At 39.3% G+C, this 20,612-nt stretch overlaps 1 protein-coding gene across 1 annotated transcript; it reads right to left on the bottom strand.

Annotated features, from left to right (window-relative positions):
* Position 1: 1 nt before the first annotated feature.
* On the bottom strand, positions 2-7,965 carry atp1b1a (ATPase Na+/K+ transporting subunit beta 1a). Its single transcript, XM_060919840.1, has 6 exons — positions 7,710-7,965; positions 4,421-4,549; positions 2,612-2,767; positions 1,951-2,135; positions 1,707-1,790; positions 2-1,508 (listed from the first exon to the last, which is right to left on the bottom strand). Exons 1-6 carry the CDS (start codon positions 7,801-7,803, stop codon positions 1,251-1,253), a joined length of 906 nt encoding a protein of 301 aa, XP_060775823.1. The 5' UTR covers positions 7,804-7,965; the 3' UTR covers positions 2-1,250.
* Positions 7,966-20,612: the final 12,647 nt, after the last annotated feature.

Genomic DNA, 20,612 nt, shown 5'->3' with positions numbered 1-20,612 from the left:
GTCTGGTTGGTTGTACATTTATTTGTTTAGGCCTTACCTGTATTAAATAAAATGACAAGAGCAGATGCAACTCCTGACAGATGTTCTTATGTTCAACATTGACTTTTAAGCACTTTAAACATTTGACGAAACATCATATTACATGGGGTACTGCATTGTATCTGATTAGTTTCTAACTCCGACCAGTGACTTTGGTATCTGGATTCATACAATACACTTTTTCCTGCAGAAAAAAAAAAAATTGTACAACTGCATAAATATAAAATTCTTCCACCATGTAAATGGCTAAAACATTCATTAGAAAGTTACACCACACTGTGATGTCTCCAGCAAAAAAAAAAAGAAAAGGAAAAAAAAACAAACAAAAAAAATTTAAATTAAAGCACTGAGTTGCCACGGTGACCATAGGGAGTAAGAGTCCTCCATTCTAGAATGGAGTTGATCCTCCAAACTAGATACACACATACAGTTCTACACTTAAAGAAAAAGAAAGTAAAAGGCTTATACAGAAATGTCATTAACCCCAAACTCCCACACTGCAAGATGATCAAATAAGAGAAATGATGTAAAAGTACTTTACCCACAATCAACAAAATAAGTCAAAACGAGAAGGAAAGAAAGATTCCATGGAGTGCAGTCATTTACTCACATACGGACCTGGGGATATCAGCGCGTACCATGCCACTATTTTCATTTTTTTATTGTACAAATACAAACACACGCAGCCATGTACAAGCACACACGCACGCACACACACACACCTTGGACCACTAAACTGACCCACATAAGACAACAGAAACATGGCTTGGAAAGGACCACTGTATGCGACTACTGCACTGCACACTCCAAAAATATAGAGCGAGACCACACTAGGCAGAAATACTCGGGGACAGAAACACTGCTCGCTACATCAGTAGTGGAATCATAATTTACAGTAATGAATGAACATGTCCCATGGCTCAAGGAATATTCTCATTTACAGTAGAATAAATATTTTGCTATTGCTACTCTTCCTGTAATTTTTACAGTCTAACCCTAGACATATGCAGAGAAAGCTAGTGTAAAGCATACAGATTAAGTGTAGGTCCCGTATGTTATGAAAGTTTGTTCAAGACTAGTCGTGGTTGGTTGGTTTGTTTTTTTTTTGTTTTTTTGTTTGTTTTTTTTTAAATTGAACTCTTACTTCATCTGTCTAAATTATTATGTTTTGAAATGGGCAGAGTATATTAGCACTATTTTCATAGCTGTGGTCATGATTTGATCATGAATTTGAGGTCAAAACGTCCCTGATAACGGTCTTTTTCGTTGTAATCAATATTAGCTCCGTATACTTTGCACTCAACACGCAGCTCCTCATCACGGGTAACGTTGGTGAACTGGATGCCCACAAGAGGCTGGAGGTAATTAGGGTGTAGCAGCTTGCCATAGTAAGGATAGTACTGCAGTGGGAATCCTTGGGCCAAGCCAAAGTACTTTATCTCTCCGATTTTGTTAGCATCTTCTGGTTTCTGTATATCAGAGAGAAAAATAAGTTCAACCCCCAAACACAAATGTATAAGTTAAAATAGCAGAACAGAGTAGGTCAGGTGGAATGGTGTTTCCATCCCGTGTGTGTGTATTTATAATTGGGTAAATTATAAATAGACACATAATTGGGTTGTATTCTACAAATTCTGTAGAGTAAAATGCATGCTAAATGGCTGTACCTTGGTGCTGCAGTAGATAGGAATAAAATTTACTGGAACCACACCACCAGCAGCCGCAGGGAGCGATGTATTGTCTTTGCAAACCTAAAGAATGAAAGAAGTCATTTGTAAGCTACAAGTAATGCCAAATACTCCACCTAACACATGCAGGTATTATTAGATATTTTTTTCTGAATTTAAACCAACGTGTAAAAATGACTTGTACTTTTCTAACCATTCTTCATTTTCATGAATTAGAACTCACCCTGGGTCTGAAATTGACAATCCTGTTGAGTTTGACAAGAAGGCAGGGCCTGCCCTCCTTAAAACCAAAGCTACTGTCCGCCTGGCCTGAGCAATCTCCCAGCCAGTCCAGCTTGAAGCGGCAGGCCTTTCTTACGCTCTCCTCACTCTCCAAGTCCCCACGGTTCTTGTATGCGGCAGGAACATCTAAACATGCAACGAAACAAGACATGAATACCAAAGTATCAAATTTTCCTAAATGAGTAGGAAGCATCAGCATGCTCATAGTTCACTGTATGGATAATAATAACAGGTTTCCATGTGTCCTCTTCATTCATATGTGTACCCCACAAAAATATTTAACTCCTCAAAATTTGATGCAAATGTGAAAAAAAAATTGTGCTACACTTTTCGCACAATGATTCCGCATATTGCCGTTAATTCCATCTTGCCTTTGCGAGAGAGATCAGACCTTTTACCAGTTCAGTTACCAATCCATTGATTTTCTGACTGTGCACTATGCAAAGCATCGACACCTACACAATTCCACAGACCTAGTACAACCTCTGTTATAGTATTCTGCTATGTAATAATGTGTTTCTTTACACAAGTTAGTTGTTACATGGATGTACAGTGTGTTCTTTGCAATGTTGGCCCCAAATAGCTGTGAAAACTCTGCATACCACCACAGTCTTCATAGTTATTTTCATCCGTCTGTTGCATTTCTGCATATGGCTCCAGCAGTTTTTTCATGTCTGTTGTGTATTTAATATAAGTCTCGACGCTGCCCACAGTAAAGGAGATCTCAGACTTTTCAGAGCGTGGGGTGTGTGATAAGCCTGAGGAGAGAAGAGGACACAGAATGGACTTTTTGAACCAACACACCTACATTCATAAAACAAGACCGTGTTATAAAGTCAAAAGAAAACATTTCTGTGTTTTGAATCACATGTAGACACATCTGCTCTATTGCACAGTTAAAGCCAAATCCATTCATTGTCATGGTTAGCTATTCAGATGAAACTCTTGTTCTCAGCCTGGCAGTAATTTTCCACCCAGCTTGAGCGCAATGCCAAATTGGGGCGTGGTTATGAGCAGTCTGCAAGGGGGGAATCAGTGGGAGGAACCCTTGTATTGCTTGCAAGGTCATGGCTCCTGTTAAATGTCTTTGCATATATGTGCATTTCTTGTTTCAATAGTGCAATTCTGATGTACTTTTTAGGCCAAAAGTAATTCAAAGGAAAAAAAAAAAAATCAAGGGATGTATTTATTTTACTCCATGTGGATTTATACAGACTCAGTCCCACAGTGGCTGAGCCAGCCCCCCCGCTTCACCTCACGTGTTTCGTTCACACAATGGAAACTTTTAGCCCCTGAGAGGAGGGTGGGACTTCAAACCAGTGAGCGTGTCTACAACCTCCTTCCCTTATCGTGGCTTCCAATCGTAGCGCGCTCTGCTGGGCTCCACTCGGCACCTACTCATGTTCCTTCTTTCACTGAACCTATCTGCACAGAGACTGCTGCTCTTCAGGGGGAAATGGCACCAGCACACTGTCTATCACTGAATACAGCTAAATATATGCCAAGGCGACAGCACATACTGTGCAAACATTCACTGGCCCAAAACTGTGGAGGCTGGCTGGGCAAAAGCCTGGCAATAAAACAATAAGAACTCTAGCAATGCCTGAACGTCCTCCAAATTAGCAGGACAACTTCGAATATTGTACAGCTATGCTGTTATTTTCTTTTACTACCAAATTTCTGTTTCTGCCTTCATATTTTAACTTCTGCTTAGATACGTAGGCTCTTCAAACTTGATGCACCCTGAACCGGTTAACATATTTTAGGATACACCTATCAAAAACAGTTTAAAGCTGAACCACCATCAGCCCCTCTATAAGAAGAGCAATTCTGACATGTGATGGTAGTCATCAAGCTGTGAAAGAAAGCAGTAGCATTACTCTTGTAGCTGACACGCAAAGCCCCGTCAAACTGACTAGAGAGTGGGACAAAAGACAAAATGGCTGAAAAGCTCCCTTTCTCCTTTCGGAACAGGAAGGCTACAGCGAGGAGAAACAATACAAGGTTTCACTGCAAGTCTGAAAATGCATAAAAACTTACTGTTTAAAGACTACTGTTACTTCTGACCTGCATCATCAGCGCTACTTAACATACTCAGTTTCATCATAGCAGTGTCCTTGTTCTTGTAGCAGGTACCTGTTGAGATTTACTGATCTGCAAATTAAGTTTATTAACTAAAGGGCTACTAAAAAGACACCAAAGTACCTTCTGACATTTAGTCCTAAGATAAATTTAGTAATTGCTGACAGAAGCTAATTAAAATGCTAACATTCTTATAATACTGTTACAAAATTCAGCACATTCAGTTTATATATTTTGCATTCGGCCTCAAATAACAAACTAATGTTGTTGTGTGGCACAAACACTACAATTTGTTCACGGTAGTGCCAAATTGTGTTCTGGTTAATTACCTGGGGGTGCAACTCTGTCCTGGTATGTGGGCTTGTAGTTGTTAAGGGTCAAGAGCATCGCCTGGATGGTGCCAATGAAAATTCCAGCCAAGCAGCCATAGAAGATTACATAAAAGATGAAGATTTTAACTGCAGAAAAAGAAAAAACAAATTAGTTGATGGGGGACGTTCACAGTGAACACTGTAAAACTTAGTAGCTTTTCTCTTTAATACCATGACAGATGAGTGAGAGGAAGTAAAATTATAGAAGAATGGCTAATTTAGCATCTCCATATCCCATGAAGTCTAGATGTGGATTAGATAGCTTCCCCCACACAATTCAGTTAGAATTGACAGAGCTAAACTAAAACTGGTACGTTCTGATTGATTGAAATAATTGTGTAAAAAAAATAATAATTTCAATACGTAAATCGCTTTCTAGACAAAATATTTAGTATAATAGTTTTTTAAAACCAAACACTGAAACCATACAAAAGAGAACCCTCTTTTAGAGTAAGGTCAATTTTCTATTGATGTCATGCTTCACGGCAGATTTAAAACATGTTTATTTATCATTGGTGGTTCAGTGGTAGAATTTTAATAGTTACATAACAAAAATGGATTTCCTACAAAATGCAAAATCAGCTATGGCATGTGACTCTCATGACAATGAACTTCCTGGTTTTTCCAAGTGGGGAGGTTTATTTCTCACAACGGCTGTATAAAGTTGGCAAAAAAAAAAAAAAAACCTGCAACACTAGTCTAAACAGTTCAGAAATCTCTCAATCTGTTGTGAAAGCCAGTGACGGAGAATAACAGTGCTCACACACCAGAGCTCGGTCACATTTCCCTCCCTATGATAAGAACTACATAAAGTGAGGGTCCTAGTTACAGGATCTAAAAAGGCCCTGCTTGCAGCCCACCCCTGTCGACAGTGCAGACGGGTTCAGCTGCTCATCAAACGCCGGCTTTATGATGGTTGACCTTTCTGCTTCTCTGACCCGTTGTAATAAACAGTGTACAGATCTGCAGGAAACACCTTTACAGATGCATTGTTTCAAAGACAATACGATAAAATGTCAATAAGTGGCTCTATGTGACTCTTTATACCAGTAAGTCTAAGAAATAAGAAGGCTTCAGGGATGGGCTGATATCCTGGAACTGAGATGTGTCTTGTTCATCACATGAAGTTGATTTGAAATTGTCTAAATCGGACCATACAAGCCAAAGATATATATATATAAGCTTATCCATGAGGGAATCAAAGTGTGGATGAGAAATGTAAAGGTTTTAGTCAGTTTGTCCAGCTGATAGAGATGTTAGTTAGTTAGTTAGTTAGTTAGTTAGTTGTCTGTGTGTCTATCTGTCCCACTTCCTCAACTTCCTCCTCCGTTTCACAACACAGCAACGAGCAAAGTTGAGAAAACTTGTGTCGCATTTTCCCGACGTTTTTTATCTTTTATATAATACACACATCTGAGCAGCCGGAGGTTGAAGATCTGGACTGTCGGTTCATTACATCTTGTAAGCTTTAAAACACGTATCACAAGTCAGTGAGGTTTAAACTATGATCAGAAGAGACTGTAGTTATAACCCTGTACAGTTAAGGCGGTTAGCATTAGCTCAGAGATTAGCAACAGCAGCAAATCAGTCGATATGACTTTTCCCTAACAGAACTGATAGTGGGTAATGTCAATAACAAACTACTCTGGGCTTATCTCAGTATCTTAATTCTTCAATACACTTCCAAAAAATATCCAGACGAGACGTTAAGGCGAGGTGTTGAAATCCACACTGCTAGTTAGTGTCACGCTTTGACTCCTACATGATGTGAGAAGCCACCCGGTAACGAGTCACACACCACACGCCACCATTTTAACAGCACCGAGTTCACAGTGTTAAAATAAACACAGCACAACAGCACGTCACGTTTCTTCTAAACACCACCTGTTGAAGGTAAACAACAGTAAAGAAGTCGTGTAATGGATATTCAACTGGTTTCCTTGTCCATTTAATCTGTAATTATAACTGAACTGTAGGCCCTGAATGGAGAGATAAAGAGATAGATAGAGAGAGACATGTGTCATACTGTTTCACGCCACTACACACACTTTATGAAATTACATTTCATTAAATTAATGCTCAGGGGTGATAAACCCTCACACACACACAAAATAAACCTGAAACCCGACCCTAATGATAGTAAGAATAAAGGATGCAGGCTGCTAACTGAAACAGGGAAAATAAACAACCAGGTTTATGGTGATATGATGAGTTTATTTTTTCCTGTGTCGACTGAATGAGTGGTGAACAGCAGACAGGAGCACTAGGCCTAAAATCACCTTGATTCACCTTGGGGGGAATTGAACCTCTGTGCAGAAAGGTTATAAGTCTATACGCCTTCCCGGTTAAACACTATGACCGTAACATCACTGTAATTACACAGGAGGGACACAAAAAACAAACAGCTCTGACAGGAAACACAAAACCTGTTACTGTCCTTAAAATATGAGATTATTCAATTATTTAGCTGGACGCCATCCGGACCGGGAAAGAGACGACTGGGAGAGGAAAGGAGAAGGGCTTCTATCTATCTATCTATCTATCTATCTATCTATCTATCTATCTATCTATCTATCTATCTATCCTGATTATACTGCTAATTAATGTCCTTCATTAATCAATCGACCTTTACTTTTTAAACTCAGAAAGACATCAAATAAACAAATACACTTGGTATATGAAAAACAACGCTTTAGCCCTTTAGCTAGCTATTCATTTACTAGCATACACAGCTAATTACATACATGGCTAGTTTATTAGGGGGTTTCTCTAATAATTCAGTAATGAATATATTTAATTGATAGATCTAAGTTTGTTTTGAATTATTCAACAGTCATTTTTTAAACTATGTGTATGTGTATATGATTATGAAAATATAAATAAAACACTGTATAGTGTACGTTAGACTCGTGTGTGTGTTGTGCCATGGAAGCATGAGGGCGGTATGTTCATTCTCATTCTCTCAGTCATTCTGTGTGTGTGTGTGTGTGTGTGTGTGTGTGTGTGCGTTTTCCACTGAAAATGAAAGTCACGACGCAGCGTGTTGAGGACAGTCACACCGAACAGGTGCTCTGACCTGTTGTCTGTCTGTAAGCCTTTACTTCATTTTTTTTCCCATCCTAGTCTATAGTTCAACTGAAAACTGAGCATTGAGCCTAAAACACACACTTTACAGCCCGGGAGAAGAGAAGCGCTGAGCTTAGCGAGCCGCCACAGAGACTCAGAAGACAAAATGTCGAGCACTTACACCAACTGCCGCCGGTCCGTCCTAAAAACTCCTTCTTTTCAGAATTCCACAGAAACGTCTTCCATCCGCCATCACCGTCCGTATTCGCGGGCATTTTCTTTTCCTTTTTAGTTCCCTTTTGTGGTTTTATTTGTTTTTGTTTTTATATTTTCTTTATTTGGTGTCTTTCCTTCCGGTACCTGACCGCCAGAGGTGTATTCCTTTCAGCTAATTTTTTCAGAAAGAACAGAGTCCTACCCGGCACACAGCTTTGGATCCGCCCCATATATTCTTTACACTGCGTGGCCACACCCACACACCGTTCTCATAAGTCACCTTCAAACTGGGAGGCCTGAAACCAACCAATCACAATCCGGCTTGTGTTTACGTAACAAAAATCGTGAACGAGGGTCCAGGCGGGAGCGTGGATTCGAGTGCGCGCGCGTAGCTAGTTTCAACGGCTTCCGCTAAACATGACATAGCTGTGAACCTGTGTATAATATATCAGTCATACATGTAAGAAACAGCACACTCACGTTTAACAATCATTTTCTTTCCTTAGATTATAAGTAACCATGCACCAGAGTGCATCAGGGCTTATATTTATTTTGACACTCATCAATATTGGATTGGATGAATGGTTTCTGGTGACCAAGCCACTGTTCCTATGGTTACCAACATTTCAATACTTAATTCATTTATTATTCAGGACTGGGGTATTTTTATTTTTATTGCACATTCTGGCACACACTGTACAGCTTGGCTATTGTTTTCACCCATTCTCTTCTTCTCACACATTCATGTCATGACTTCATCTTCATCCTGTGACCTGTTTTTGCACATTCCAAGACAGCTTGGACTTCAAAACAACCCATGCACATACTACTCAAATGCATCCACTTTTCAAATTTGTATATTTTAGATTCTGCTTATTTTTTTATTACATTTATATAACTACTTTTGTCTAATTAATTCTTCTATCTTAACTGTTCAAGCACCAATCACCAAATTGAATTCTTGTATGTGAGAATTCAGATTTCTGATTCTGGCACTGATTCTGATTTGCCCAGATGACACCGTGAAGCAAAGTGTCATTTCAAAATAGTATTACGTCACCCATACTATGTCATCCTACTGTATATACTGTATATTTTTTATTTTAAAAAGTATTGTATATAACGTTGCCATGTAATGTGCGCTGGAGTTAAATGTGGTGCTCTTGATCCACTCCTGCTACCGTAAATCTGTCTCAGTGTCTGCTCCACTCAAGGTCAGGTGTGGGAGGTATCTATCACACACCTGGAAGGAGCCACTCACAGTACGCTAGCATAAACTACACACACACACACACACATTTAAACATGGAGGCGCACACACATTGGAGTAGGTATAAAGGGCATAAAGGTCATAGTGATATGGACGTTTTCAGATCTATCCCCATGCTGCATTACCACAGTAGTTAGTTACTACATAGTTAAATTACTTTGTGTATAACACTTTTTTAAGAAAGAAAAGAAAGAAATGGTGTGGCAATCAGTGAGCATAGAAGTGTTCAACTATTCAATAAGAAGGAGAAGGTTAAATCTGATTTTTGTATGTTATAAATTAATCAGCTATTCAAACTCACCTGTTCTTGCGAAGGAAGAGTGATAGCATAGGACTGATGGGAGCTGAAAGAAAGTTTTTCCACAATCTGAAAAATAAAAATATAGTATATGTTATAACGATCACGCTTTATAACACTTTAATCTTGAGTATTTTAGCGTGGCTTATTAATTTATTCTTTTTTCTCTAAATGCAACATTTTATCAAGTATTATTGTGATTATTATTATGTTGCTTACAGTACATTACAGTTTATATTTGACAGCATTTTAATGGCATTTCAATATTCTGATTATACTGAAGACTGAAGATGTGGCTGTTGGCTTTAGGAGACTCTCACAAACGTCTTTGCAAACGACAGGTAAAACGTCACTGGGAAGCATGTATGGGTTATGTTTTCATGTAAACACTGAAGTGTGGAAAAAGGTGAAAAAGGTCAAACGAGTGTTTATTTTGTTAAAACTATATGTAATGTTCAGACAGGTAACAAATTAAAGGAACAACTGGTGTCTCTGTCATGCTATTATTCTATGATGAAGCATTTTTATTCTGATGCTCTCTTCTAGATTGACAATGTTCCCATCCACAGGGCATGAGAGCTCATACTTAACCCAGTTGATCTTAATCCAGATGAACACCTATGGAAGATTTTGGAGCAATGTTAGACAGTATTCTCCACTGCCATCATCAAAACATCAAGGATATCTTTTGGAGAAATTGTGTTCATCGCTCCAGTACAGTTTCAGACTACTGGAAGGATGTAGAGAGTACAGCGCTAAGATGTGCTGAAGCTCTTCTGATGATTCCTGGTGATTTACCACTTTACAAAGATATTTTATGTTGTTTTTCCCTTTAATTTCTGACCTATATAAAAATATGTATGTTTAAGTATTCATATATGTACATATAACTGCATATATATATCCATCCATCCATCCATCCATCCATCCATCCATCCATCCATTATCTGTAGCCGCTTATCCTGTCAGGGTTCCAGACAAGCTGGAGCCTATCCCAGCTAACTATGGGTAAGAGGCGGGGTGCACCCTGGACAAGTCGCCAGGTTATCACAGGGCTGGCACACAGAGACAAACAACCATTCACATTCACACCTACGGTCAATTTAGAGCCACCAATTAATCTAAGCTGTATGCCTTTGGACTGTGAGGGAAACCGGAGCACAAGACAGCACAATGTCAAACTTCCACACTAGTGAGTGACAGGGACAATTTGTAAACAAACATGGCCATCAGGTTTGCTTTGTTAAAAACGGAAGATTTTGAGAGAATTTTGGTAGCTCCGTTGTGTGTAGTTGTCGATGTTGATTTTAAAAGTAACTAAGTAAATTACACAGGGAAAATAATAATAATAATAATAATAATAATAATAATAATAATATTTGGCTTGACTGCGCTAGCTTTGGCCTGTGCTAACACTACACCGGCTGGAAGGTAACTGCACTGCCACGCTAACAGCACCAAGTCGCGGGTAAGCTAGCGTTGGCCTTTGAGAATGCTGATATGAAGAGAGTGTGTATGTATTATAATAATAATAATAATATTGGCTGGCTTTTTTCGTGGTCTATCAGATATATTCCATTCAGCTAGCATGATATTGAACGAGTCGAAGACGAGTCAATATTATTTAAATATGTCATCTCATCTCATTATCTCTAGCCGCTTTATCCTTCTACAGGGTCGCAGGCAAGCTGGAGCCTATCCCAGCTGACTACGGGCGAAAGGCGGGGTACACCCTGGACAAGTCGCCAGGTCATCACAGGGCTGACACATAGACACAGACAACCATTCACACTCACATTCACACCTACGGTCAATTTAGAGTCACCAGTTAACCTAACCTGCATGTCTTTGGACTGTGGGGGAAACCGGAGCACCCGGAGGAAACCCACGCGGACACGGGGAGAACATGCAAACTCCACACAGAAGGGCCCTCGCCGGCCCCGGGGCTCGAACCCAGGACCTTCTTGCTGTGAGGCGACAGCGCTAACCACTACACCACCGTGCCGCCCTATTTAAATATGTAACGATCCAATATTATTTAAATATGTCACTCAGATCTGTGATGTAGTTCATATGAAAAATGCAGGTTTTTCATTATTATTAGAAAATAAACTTCATATCTTCAAGCCAACGTGTGATGTTCTTTTTATTATATAGACACATTCACAAACAAGGGGCAGCACGGTGGTGTAGTGGTTAGCGCTGTTGCCTCACAGCAAGAAGGTCCGGGTTCAAGCCCATGGCCGGCGAGGGCCTTTCTGTGCGGAGTTTGCATGTTCTCCCCGTGTCCCTGTGGGTTTCCTCCAGGTGCTCCGGTTTCCCCCACAGTCCAAAGACATGCAGGTTAGGTTAACTGGTGACTCTAAATTGACCGTAGGTGTGAATGTGAGTGTGAATGGTTGTCTGTGTCTATGTGTCAGCCCTGTGATGACCTGGCGACTTGTCCAGGGTGTACCCCGCCTTTCGCCCGTAGTCAGCTGGGATAGGCTCCAGCTTGCCTGCGACCCTGTAGAAGGATAAAGTGGCTTGAGATAATGAGATGAGATAATTCATCGATTTCCTCACGAGTGACATAGAAAGATTTATGTCACTGTTTTGGATCTCGATGTCCCGGATGTAGCACATATAAAAAACAGGAATGGTGTATTTCCCAATAAGACACTAAATAGTGATATATTATTAAATCATATTAGTGTTCCTATTCTGTTTTAGCCACAAATTGATGTTTTTTGTGAAATGCTGAAGTGCTACTAATTAATTTAAATTTAGCATTCTCATGAGTGTTTTATATATCCAAGTAGGATGATTAGTGTTTAGTACCAGTCAACAAGCCCGTGAGCCTCTTTCTGATCAAAGCCCAGCATATATCAGAGATCTGGGGCCACTTACGTGGTCTGGTCAAAGATAAGAAGGCACAGGCTTTGTATTTACATAGACCATGAGGTTGGCAAGTCCTTTTGGAGGTGCTGCCTGCCTTTTATAGGTTGAGCATTGTGTGCTCGGACTTTAAGACCTCAGTTCATGAACAACACCATACATACACAGATGGCATGTTCCTGGTCAGGGTAATATAGACAAGCAAGCAAATCATAGACCTGGCATCATCTTCAAAATATTGTTCATAGAGAGAGTCAGCATAGAGCAGAGAGATTGTCAGGCCTCTCATCACTTCAGCTATTTTTAGTGCTTTGTTCTTGCAGTAATTGTTGTCTCATGTATTGGCCTCTCCTGTTCACTTTTATTATTTGGCACAGAAGAGTGCACGGTTATGAAAGAACTATTTTTATAAGTGTGCTTCCTCTACTCACTATAAAACAACATTCCTTGAAAAAGAGTTAAATCACTATGCATATGTAAATAATGTCATATTCATGGTATACTCTTTTGACATTATACAAGCTTTCACAAATTTTAAAAAGGATCTGTGAGAGTATTTGGTAAAAGGAAGAACAGTGAGTCTTACCACCTTCCTAAAAAAAAAGTGAAGTTCATATTTTGTGTCAACAGTCTGCTCATCATTCTCTCTCACCAAAACTGTTTCCGTCTCATTTAAAGAGCCAATCAACAGTTACACGGCAAATAATTGTACCTGTTTCGTTGTAAGAAGTCCATTTATATGTTTTTAACCTTTTTCACATAAGTGTAATGTACAGAGAATAACCTCCAGTGTCATACACTTACCGACTGTTTTTACTTTTCATTAGTTTATGAAGATGCTTGAAAAGTGATTCTAATATAAACTGAGGTACATTATGAAGACTCCACAGGGGTGTAGTTATATTAAAATAAACTCTGCCATGTAATTCCTGACTCTATTACAACATTAGATCATCTGAAGATTCCCACCATCCGTACGCAATGGAATCTGGAACTGCATGTTGAGATGGCTCCAACTTGAATGCTGGCCAATGTTAACAGCCACAGTTAAAATCTCTTGGCTTTAGCACTTGCTACGTTGTAGCTCAGAGCTCATCTTTCAATAGTGTTTACACTTTCAAGCATCACTTTGTTCTTAAAAACACACAGATACAAATCCTCAGAGATGAAAATGACTGCGAGAGATAATTTCTAAAACTGAATAATGTCATCCGTAGAAGGCCAGAGTTGTAATAAGCACATTCTTGGCAGGAACTTTATTTACATAAAGTTTAGATCCACTTTGTAATTCACGTCAATGAACCCTTCAGCAAATCTGTTACTCTTCTGTAGTGTAGACTTTTAGTGTCGCTGATCAAGAGAATCAAACCACTCTTACATTTATTTCATTAATGCCATCATGATATTTAACAGTTATTCCACGAAATCGAGTCGTACATGAGCTGATAGCCAATGAGGCGCGTAGCGTCAAGTCGGCTATTAGTCTTGTACAACGAGATTAAGTGGAATAACTATTTTATTCTATCCACAGTCACTGGATTTTGACAAACAGAGCATTTTTATTTTTTGCAAATTCAATAAATAAAAATTTTATACAAAACGTCAGACAAAATAATTTCCACTTAGAATGTAAACAAACCGGCGAAATGACAGGAGCAGTTTGTGAAAAATACTATAATAATAATAATAATAATAATAATAATAATAATAATTATTATTATTATTATTATTATTTATTTTTTTTAATTCATGAAAAATAAAAAAAATATTCTTCCCATCAAATACTTTTATTCCATATTTTGTTGCTTTTTTTGTATTTTGGGGGGTTTTGTTTTCGAGTAGAGTTTTTATTTCATCCTCAATTGGTTCAGCAACATGCTCCACCATTTTTTTTTCTCTACAACAGTATATGCGCTGATATCTTAGTAGTAGAGTAGCCAATCAGAGCGCATGATTGCTCATATCCAGTGAATGTGGATAGAATAAATCCTGATATCCAACAGGAGACAACTGTTTCAATTCAATTCAGTTTTATTTGTACAGCACTTTTAACAATGGACATTGTCACAAAGCAGCTTTACAGAAATATATAAACTCCAGATATAAATTTGACATATATGCATTTATAACATTTATCCCGGGCGGCACGGTGGTGTAGTGGTTAGCGCTGTCGCCTCACAGCAAGAAGGTCTGGATTCGAGCCCCGTGGCCGACAAGGGCCTTTCTGTGCGGAGTTTGCATGTTCTCCCCGTGTCCGTGTGGGTTTCCTCCGGGTGCTCCGGTTTCCCCCACAGTCCAAAGGCATGCAGGTTAGGTTAACTGGTGACTCTAAATTGACCGTAGGTGTGAATGTGAGTGTGAATGGTTGTCTGTGTCTGTGTGTCAGCCCTGTGATGACCTGGCGACTTGTCCAGGGTGTACCCCGCCTTTCGCCCGTAGTCAGCTGGGATAGGCTCCAGCTTGCCTGCGACCCTGTAGAACAGGATAAAGTGGCTAGAGATAATGAGATGAGATGAACATTTATCCCTAATGGGCAAGCCTGAGGTGATGCTGGCATGGAAAAACTCCCTGACATGACATGAGGAAGAAACCTTGAGAGGAACCAGACTCAGAAGGGACTCCATCCTCATCTGGGTGACATCTGATAGTGTGATTATGAATAACTCTCTTCTAAAACTGGGTGCTATATAGTCAAAAACTACAACCGTGTAACCAGGAAAATCATTATAATTTTAAAATGAAGTGTTTTGTTGAAGTTATCAACTGTTCATTGATGGAAACTTGAGTGCAAAACTGTTCATGGCAAATACAGTCCTAAAGCTATCATGGTACTCATAGTCCTATGCCATTGTAGCAAAACTGTTTGCATCAATTGCAAAGCCATCTTCACGGTTTCTAAGTGCATTTGTATGTTGTCTGTATGGAGCCATCCTCAGCAGGAGCAAGGTGATGAGAACTCCATCCAGAAGCAAGGTATCAGGATGGATCAGGCAGGTCCAGAAGAGGTCTCTGGTATCTCAGGAGTACTATGTGTAACTCGACAGAAAAGGGGGGGAGGTAGAGCGTGAGATGAAAAAAGAAACACAGATTTTTAGGGAACTCATTGCATGTATTGGTTCAGAATAGTGTACATTATGTGCTAAGTGCAAGCAGGGACTCCGGTAAGACTAACTATGATGGCATAACTAAAAGGGAGACTGTTTGGTTTTAAAATCCAAGGTTGATGAGAAGGAGAAGGAGCTCCCAAGCACAACCAGACTGAGCCCTAGCCATTTAACCAACTGTTTACATCCCAACCAGCCTCAGATTGTATGACTTTGATGTTGCCTGAGCTATTGCTGTATTGCTAATAAGGCATCTGGCTTCCAGATCCTGGCAGCAGGTTTCTGGGCTGCAGCGGTGTACTGTTAGAGACAGCGCAGGCCGTGGTTTAACCAGAGAGTAGACCAGAAGACAAAAGTTTTCTTTAGATTATAAATTCTACAGTATTAAATCAATACATACAGTGATAACTACATTTTATTGAAATATAGGTTATTGAATTAAATATGAAAATTTTTTTACCTTCATGATAAAGGAGTATGTTTGTTTGAGTTGAATGATGTGACACGAAACATTTATCCCTAATGGGCAAGCCTGAGGTGATGCTGGCATGGAAAACCTCCCTGACATGACATGAGGAATGACGTTGAATGACGTGGCATTTATTTAATAGAGTTGGGCCGTATCCTCTGAAGTATTTAATTGGATCCAGGGACTTTGTGCTTGAGCTAAATGAAGTCGTAGAATGGTCACTCAGTCAGGATAACAGTAACTCTGTGGACTGTAAGAGATATCAGCATTTTAGTACACCTCAATAAATGTAAATAAAATCTAAATAAATCACAATTTATGTATCTTTATGTTTGTATGAAACGTGCACACACCCATTCTTTTTTCCCTTTGCTGTTTGAAGATGTAGTATTTGACACGTCTGTCCATCTCTCTTGCGCCTCATGTTTCTCTGTGCTCTGGATGGAGTCGTGGATCTGCACGGCACCTGGCTGCGGCTACAGCACTTGATACGCAATTAGAGAAGCGGCAGAGGGAAACACCAGGCTATCTGGCCCAGTGCAGGCACTCCTGATGAGCACCATACCCTCGAGGGAAGTGAAAGCCAGACATGCAGTCCCAGCATCCAGCACACACAATCAATCCTTATACAATACACATAACGTCACACAATTTTCCATACAATGTCGTCCAGCCACATTGTGCAGCATGAACCTGTACTGTATGTTTTAATACATTGTACAGAATTTATGTACAATATGTACAGTATGTAGTACTCTCCTGAATGACACCTGAACTGTGTACTGGTTTGTGATGTTCACTGCATGTTGCATGTGCGAGTCTGCTAATGATGCTAATAAGATTTGGTTTGATGATAATGAGATTTACCATAAAGCTGTGCCAAGGGTCATAGTTTACATGACTTCTTCAATGCATTAGACATTAGATCTTAATGATATGGCTCTGGAATGGTTTTTTTTTTTTTACATTACAATGAAGGCACTTGAAAGATCTAATCTGGAGTTTCAGTCTCTTCAATGTGAATTTGCATCAGGCATTAGAAAACAAGTGCGCGTGGAGATTAAATAAGAAGCAGGGTCTTCCACTTTGACAAATAATCCCATGCTCAGTTTCTCAGGCCGCTTAGTGCAACACCAGGGAACCCAAAATCAATACTGTGTTTTGAGAAGAGTAAGCCATGCGATTGGTTATGACCCAAAAGATGACCCACACCCCTCTATTTTTTAGGCTCTGTGATTGGTGTAGAGAGCAGGCTTTGCCTCTGCATTTGTATAAGTGTGTGTCGTGTGTCGGTTGAGTCACTCAGCCATGTGAACTCGTTCATGTGTGGGAGGTCACTCAAGGTCAGTTGGACTGAGAATGTCATGAGGTCATAGCAATCAATAAAAAATAATAATAAAAAGAAGTAAATCTGTGCATCTGAAAGCTTCGTTCATTATAGCGTCTAAAAAAAGGAAGGAAAAGCATAGCATTCCTTTAAGCATGAGGTTAACTGATATGGCTATTAACACCTTGTGACATTTGAAGATGAGCATTTGCTATTATTTAACATTTTAAATTCAGTACTCCGTAAATATTTCACAATTACAAATATCCTCAGTATACTGTATTTATGCATTTTTTTTTAAATCTGCTGTGTTATGTGATGACTGGCAGACATTTATTATAGGGCAGGAAATACTATTTTGCTATTTATAGAGTGAAACACACTAATGGTTCACTGTATGAGGCTACATCTAAAAGGTTGGAGATCTGATTAGCTCTCACTTTTCACATAATAGAAGAAAGTGCACAAGAGAATGAGATAAAGGGGGATGTATTAATGTCATACCAAACGCTTGGTATGACTATTTTCACTCCGTCTTCTCACATAATCCTTTTTCTCTTCCTATTATCTACCAGTCAGCAAGGTTTCTGTGGTGCACCACTGCCTCCAGTCTTCAAGAAAAAAAAAAAGTTGATGTCTTGCAATAGTGAATCAGATGTCTACAAAGTTGTCTGGTTATTATTATTATTATTATTATTATTATTATTATTATTATTACCAGCTTGCCCGCGACCCTGTAGAACAGGATAAAGCGGCTGGAGATAATGAGATTTTATATATATATATATATATATATATATATATATATATATATATATATATATATATATTTTTTTTTTTTGTCTAGCCTTTTGGCTTATCACTTTAAGGTTCATTTAAATGTATTTATGCATTAAATGCCAATTGTGCACAGGTCAGACAGAGCCTTTTCTCTTTACATGAGCATTTCAATCTTTAAAAGTGCTTACACTGTAAAAGATTAAATGTAGCATTTGGCTTTTAGCAGTATGCACTTATGTCTGCCATGTAGTGTTCAAATGAGAGTCTTTAGCTTTAAATAGTAATTCATGAATGCCAGTGGTGCAACTAGGAATTAACTTTGCATATGTTAAATAAAGTCATTGTGTGTTCTGTAGAATTAAATAAAAAGCATGGCACGCTAATGCATAGTACTGAATAGCCATAGGCAGGGTAGGTAATTTTATTTTAGAAGCTTTTTTTTTTGTTAGATTTCTTGAAATTCTCTTTATATCCTGATAGCAATTAATGAATCAAATGCTCTGAAAATAAAAAGAAAAAAAATCTGTTATTTGTGGCAGTTGCAGGACTGTAAAAAGCCTGTCCAATCATTTCATTCCATCTGAATGAAATGATAAGATGCCTGTCTATCTGCCTACCTCTGCCTACCTGTGCCTACCTGTACTCTGCCTGTGCGCTCATTGTACATAACCAGAGTCTTCCACAAGGCTAGACAGACAGATTGCAGTCGTGTAAGCTAGTTGACAGCTGTGGGTACTACCAATAGCCATGTTTGTTGTTTACATCCATTATGATAATCTCATCTCATCTCATTATCTCTAGCCGCTTTATCCTGTTCTACAGGGTCGCAGGCAAGCTGGAGCCTATCCCAGCTGACTACGGGCAAAAGGCGGGGTACACCCTGGACAAGTCGCCAGGTCATCACACGGCCCATTATGATAATGTTAGGTGTTTTCTTACATGTGAATGAGACATGAGGTAGTTAGACAGGACAACGGCACGTTACGCTCTTCCCCCAACACTGTCTCTCCTGTGGACTCATCCTCCAGCAGTAGTCAGGCAGTGCGCGTTCATGTGTTTTAGAGAAGTAGCTTTGAAGGGAGTGTTGAATGGAGGAGGTGGGATGTTTCAGTTGGATACTTTCAAAATCTAGCATACTCTTGCTGGTTTCTCCAAAATTACCTACCCTGCCTTTAATTTTGTTTCTCACCATGATTTGCATTCTATTTTTATTTACGTTTTACAAAGTATCCCAACTTTTTTGGAATTGGGGTATCTATCTATCTATCTATCTATCTATCTATCTATCTATCTATCTATCTATCTATCTATCTATCTATCTATCTATCTGTGTAAGGCTCCTATCTAGCTAACTAGCTAACAAATAGAGTTGAGAATGGTGCATTTGGACCAGGGGGATGAGGATAGAACTGAGAAAAAGTGTGCCATGCTGCTTTTCCTCCACCAGGGGAAACACTGCTATCTTTTCTTCCTACATGTGTACTACTTATGCGAACATCAGGCAATGAATGTTATCAACATATGCTCAACATATTGTATTCTTATTCTTTGAATGGTATGTAGAATGTTGCTGGGTGTGATACATTTTCATATTATGCACACACACACACACACACACACACACACACACACACACACACACACACACACACACACACACACACACACACACACACACAGAGAGAGAGAGAGAGAGAGAGAGAACCATGGACATGTGTGATAATCCCATTCTGTTCAAATATTGATATCATGAATAAAATCAGCATGAAAAAGAAGATAATTATATATTCATCATCCAAATACTGACATTTGTGCATGTGTGTGTGGCAGGACTACATTTTCTGTACTGTTATATTTACAGTTGGAAACTCTGGGAAGTTTCTGTTTTATAGCTTTAGTTGAATGGGAGTTTTAACATAAAAGAAGCAACTAAGAGGAAGCTACGATTTAGCCTGTGGCTTCAGAATAAAAAGTTACTGAGTGTCTGAGTGTCATCTGTTCACTGGCTTGGAGCTTGTTTGCTCTTCCGTATGCTATGCAGATCAGAACATTGTTGCTAAAATATGTGAGCACTTATGACTACTTGGGATTCAGTTGGTCTATTTATTTTGAAAATAAATCGATTTCACAGTGATAATATATTATTCCTATTCAACCCTATACCTATCCACACACACATACTTAATACACATTCACACATATGGGCAATTTAGAAGAGTCAATCCACCTATGTGTGGGAGTTGTGAGGAAAGAAAAGCCACTGTGTTGCCTTGGATCAGATTTAATCTGAAGAGATTATATTGGCAGAATCAGACCATTTCATATATTGGATAAATCACTCGACTCCTCATCCCCACTCCCACTTTCATTGCCATCAATAACTGTAACAATTTCCAAATGCTTTACCTTACTGTGTATGTTTGTTTATATCATTGAGGTTGTGTGTCACCAAAGGATATTGCTGTGTCTGAATTCTGGTAGCAGCAAAAAAAAAAAAGGAAAGGGGGGGGGGGGGGGGGGGGGCTTTTAAGATGACTAGTTAGAGTAGATGAGTCTACCAGAAACAGGTGACTACACATATCTTGCTGCTGCTGATGTCTCATCTCATCTCATTATCTCTAGCCGCTTTATCCTTCTACAGGGTCGCAGGCAAGCTGGAGCCTATCCCAGCTGACTACGGGCGAAAGGCGGGGTACACCCTGGACAAGTCGCCAGGTCATCACAGGGCTGACACATAGACACA

This window comes from Neoarius graeffei, chromosome 4 (genome assembly GCF_027579695.1).
Source record: "Neoarius graeffei isolate fNeoGra1 chromosome 4, fNeoGra1.pri, whole genome shotgun sequence".
NCBI lineage: Eukaryota > Metazoa > Chordata > Actinopteri > Siluriformes > Ariidae > Neoarius > Neoarius graeffei.
This window is presented reverse-complemented; position numbering and strand designations above follow the sequence as displayed.

Coding starts and splice junctions, on each gene's coding strand:
- atp1b1a (XM_060919840.1), bottom strand. CDS start 7,803: ATGCCCGCGAATACGGACGGTGATGGCGGATGGAAGACGTTTCTGTGG. Junction 2,136..2,611: donor TAACTATGAAGACTGTGGTG/GTATGCAGAGTT, acceptor TTGCATGTTTAG/ATGTTCCTGCCGCATACAAG. Junction 1,791..1,950: donor TTGTCAATTTCAGACCCAGG/GTGAGTTCTAAT, acceptor TTCATTCTTTAG/GTTTGCAAAGACAATACATC.